Genomic DNA, 3609 nt, shown 5'->3' with positions numbered 1-3609 from the left:
AGCTCTTTGCCAGCTCTGTGCTGATGACCTGCCTGCATATATGCCTCTTGTCCTCCTAGCAGCTCTATGAAGTAGAGGAGCCAGGGAAGTGCCCTGCCAGGGCCTCCCAGCCAGGAAGTGGCAGAGCCATGAGTCAAAGCCAGGAGGAGCAGGACCCAAACCCCTGCTCAGAGCCACCGTGCCACACAGCCTCAGGCGCTCTGTCCTTGGCCGGGGCGGAACCTGCCTGTGGCCTGGCTTCCCTGCCTGCTTCTGCGCAGACGCAAGGCAGGCTTCCCCTTTTCTCCCTGCGGGGAGGGGCTTTCCTCCGGAGTGGGCACGAGGCTCCTCCAGCTCCTTCTAGTTCCTAGTCCTGTCAGGAGGCCTGGGATCCTCCTCAAGCGATGCCCCATGCCACAGACAGAACAGTGATGTCTTCCAAAATTCAACCGACCCCCCCAGTGTGATGGCATTAAGAGGTGGGGCCTTTGGGAAGTGCTCAGGTCAGCAGGGCGGAGCCCTTATGAATGGTATTACTGCCTCCTGAGAGAGAGGAGAGAACTCTCTTCCTCTCTGCCATGTGAGGACACAGTGAGAAGACAGCCATCTATGACTGGGGAGCGGACCCTCAACAGACATTGGATCTGCTGGCACCAAACAGACCTGTGTTGTTATAAGCCACCCAATCTACGGTGTCTGCTACGGCAGCCCCAATGGACTAAGTCATCAGGACTGGACCCTGGAACTGCTGAGGTCACAGCTGAGAAGGCAAAGGAAGCGAGTCAGCTTCTCTGCTCAGGAAGCTCTAGGCCAGCCGTGAGCAAACTACGGCCTGTGGGCCGGATCCGGCTGTTTGAAATGAATAAAACTAAAAAAAAAAAAAAAAGACTGTACCCTTTTATGTAATGATGTTTACTTTGAATTTATATTAGTTCACACAAACACTCCATCCATGCTTTTGTTCCGGCCCTCCGGTCCAGTTTAAGAACCCATTGTGGCCCTCGAGTCAAAAAGTTTGCCCACCCCTGCTCTAGGCTCTCAGCCCTAATGGGACCAGCAGTGGGCAGAGGCTCCGGAGCAGGGACAGGGGCACCTCAGGTCACCGTCTGCCCGGCTCACTGCAGCATCGCCAGGGCCCATCGGGCATGGCTGAAAGCCTCTTCCTTGGCTGAAAGCCTCTTCCTGTGCCCTGGTGACCCACCTGGATGACCTGTAGCACAGCTGATGTCCTGCCCCAGCACCAAAGGCATTTCAAATCAAGTCCTTTTGCTCCCCAGCCAGCCCCGAATTGGCCTGCCCCACCCTCCTCTTATAGATCCCAAACGTGCCTTTGCTGTTCATCACGTTAGGACACTGCCATCCTCGGCACTTGCCTGAGAGGTGGGGAGTGCTGTCCCCATTTAAGGGCGAGTGGCTTTGGACAAGCACGTAACCCGTCCGAGCCTGTTCGGAACAGGAGGATAAGAGCCTCCCTCCTTGGGCTGTTGTGCAGATGAAATGCACATACAGGCTAAGCCAGGGCCTGACAGTGCCGGTGGTGACTGTTCTGTGGGTATCTCAGCGACCCTGAGGCCACTCTGACTCCCTCTTTTCATCAGGTTGGGAAGAAATGAGGTGGACACATGCCCAGTGAGGGAGGAAGGTGTCCTGAGGAATGTACCCTGGCTCACAGGGCCCAGGGCATAGGTGGGTGGTCCCCAGTCCATGCGTAAGAGCCCTGAACAGAAAGGGCCTTCCTCTGAGGACCGCTGTGCAGAGGGCCTGTCACCCATAGGTTCTGACTCAAGTAGGGAACCAGTGTGGCCCAGGCCTGGCTTGTGGAAACGGGCCCACCTAGTCACGCAGCACCGCGGGAACGGATGTGCAGAGTTGCAACCAAGCTTGACAGCATCCGTAGGATTGACAAGGACCACAGCTGGGGTGCCTTAGGATCAAGGACGGCACATGTTCGAAATTCAGGATCACTACGTCTGGGTTGGGGATCAGGGACCTTGGGTTTAAGAGGCTCCCCTGGCTGACTCTGATGCCCATGGCCACAGAGGAAGGCTGCGCTGGAGAAGGCATCTCCTGCCACACCCAGCTCCTCTCCCAGCTCGTAGCTGAGTCAAGGAAATGCTTTCCACTGAAGCTGCTCAAGGCACCTTCACCTACCAGATCAAGTCCACATCCCAAGGTACTTTGAGAACTGCCCTCCCCTTATCTCCTGCCGCGTGCACAGGTCTTCAATAGTCATTCTCCAGGCTTATTTCTGCACGTGCTGTCCCATCCCCTAGGGCTGTCCTCCCCATGAAGGGCCTGGTAGGGATACTAAGATCAGGCTATCAATTGTCCTCTCCAAGGGCTGGCTGGACAACACCCGCCACCTCTTCCTCTCCCCTCACCCACAAGCCTGCAGAATGCTTCCGACACTCCTCAGCGATCATGACTCTTTAAGCCCAATCCTCCCCTCCGACCTAACTGTAAACTTAGGAGTCCACACCCCCCAGCTGCTCAGTCAAAATGTGGAGAGAGGATGGGAGGAAGAGAAACAAGAAAAGATCTTGTTACGAGCTCAGATGGCCTAAGGATGAGGAGAAGGCACTCCACTCTAGAACTGACCGGCCCGATGCCTACAATACAGAACTCTTGGGCAGGTGATGCAGCCTTAGAGTTCCAACCTGAGAACCTGGAACATGCAAGTACCCACCTCCCTGGCTGCCTGCACAGTTACATGGGGTAACCCAGGCCACGCGGGGAGAACGGTGCCTGGCACCGGTTAAACACTCAGTGGTCATAGCCATGGATGGTGACTATTACTCCGTTCTGGCTGCAGTGCTTCCCCAAGCCCCCTACAGGGCCCCTGGCACACGGCAGCTTCAGCAAGGGCTGAATGGACAAGACTGGCGCCAACCCTCACACTTTCAAATCCAGCCTCCCACGTACACACTCCAAAACCTGCCCTGGGCATGGGGTGAGGAGCGCGCAATCAGTGCTCCCTGCAGACCTGGGGAGTACGTAGAGGGGAGGAGCGTCCCGGCCGTGGATACCACCCACTCCAGGCCTCCTGGTTCTGGGCCAACTCGTGACTCAGCCCAGCGCTGGCCGCCTGTTTGGCGGGGATAATGACAGGGCAGCCGCTGGGGTCAGCGCTCCATCGCCGCGAGGCCCCCTCCCCTGGCCCGCCCAGGGGAAAACGAAGCCATCAGAATCCGGGACCCAGACCCCAAACCCTGGCCAGGCCCGTCCGAGAGGCCACGCTGGTCGCCCCAAAGGAGGGGGACACGGCGCCCGAGGGCCACCCAATGCCGGCTGAGGTCCTCACCTGGGATCTTGCGCTCCAAAGGAGAGGACCGGGGCTCCAGCGGCTGGAGGGGGCGCCGTGGAGATGTGGCAGGGAGGCACCAGAGCCTCGACCCGCAGCCTTCGTCCCTGCCCCGGGCCCCAAACCGGCTCCCCTCGTCCCGATCCGCCGCCCCGCCGGGTGTCTGGGCTTCTGGGTTCTGCCTCCACTGCCTGGTCAGCTGACCCCAGGCGCCGCCCCGCCCCCGAGCCCAGGCCCCGCCCCCTCCGCGCCGCGCGCCTTCGGACGGTCCCGGGCGACGCCGGCGGACATAGGGTGCGCGGAGGGACGCGACGCTTCTGGTCCCAGCT

General features: G+C 59.3%; 2 protein-coding genes across 2 annotated transcripts in view; one reads left to right on the top strand and one right to left on the bottom strand.

The window, feature by feature from the left end:
* PQLC2 (PQ loop repeat containing 2) overlaps positions 1-3464 on the bottom strand; it is a 12831-nt gene extending 9367 nt beyond the window's left edge. Inside the window, exon 1 of the mRNA XM_006093987.3 lies at positions 3281-3464. The gene's annotated coding sequence lies outside the window, so the exon portion shown is untranslated. The remainder of the gene's footprint in view (positions 1-3280) is intronic.
* The window catches only part of AKR7A2 (aldo-keto reductase family 7 member A2), a 14917-nt gene continuing 14065 nt past the window's right edge, over positions 2758-3609 (top strand). Inside the window, exon 1 of the mRNA XM_006094066.2 lies at positions 2758-2897. Coding sequence (XP_006094128.1) covers positions 2758-2897 — 140 coding nt within the window. The remainder of the gene's footprint in view (positions 2898-3609) is intronic.

Source organism: Myotis lucifugus, unplaced genomic scaffold (assembly GCF_000147115.1).
Source record: "Myotis lucifugus unplaced genomic scaffold, Myoluc2.0 scaffold_128, whole genome shotgun sequence".
In the NCBI taxonomy this organism is placed as follows: Eukaryota; Metazoa; Chordata; class Mammalia; order Chiroptera; family Vespertilionidae; genus Myotis; species Myotis lucifugus.
Note: the sequence above shows the minus strand (reverse complement) of the source record. Positions and strands in the feature narration are given on the sequence as shown.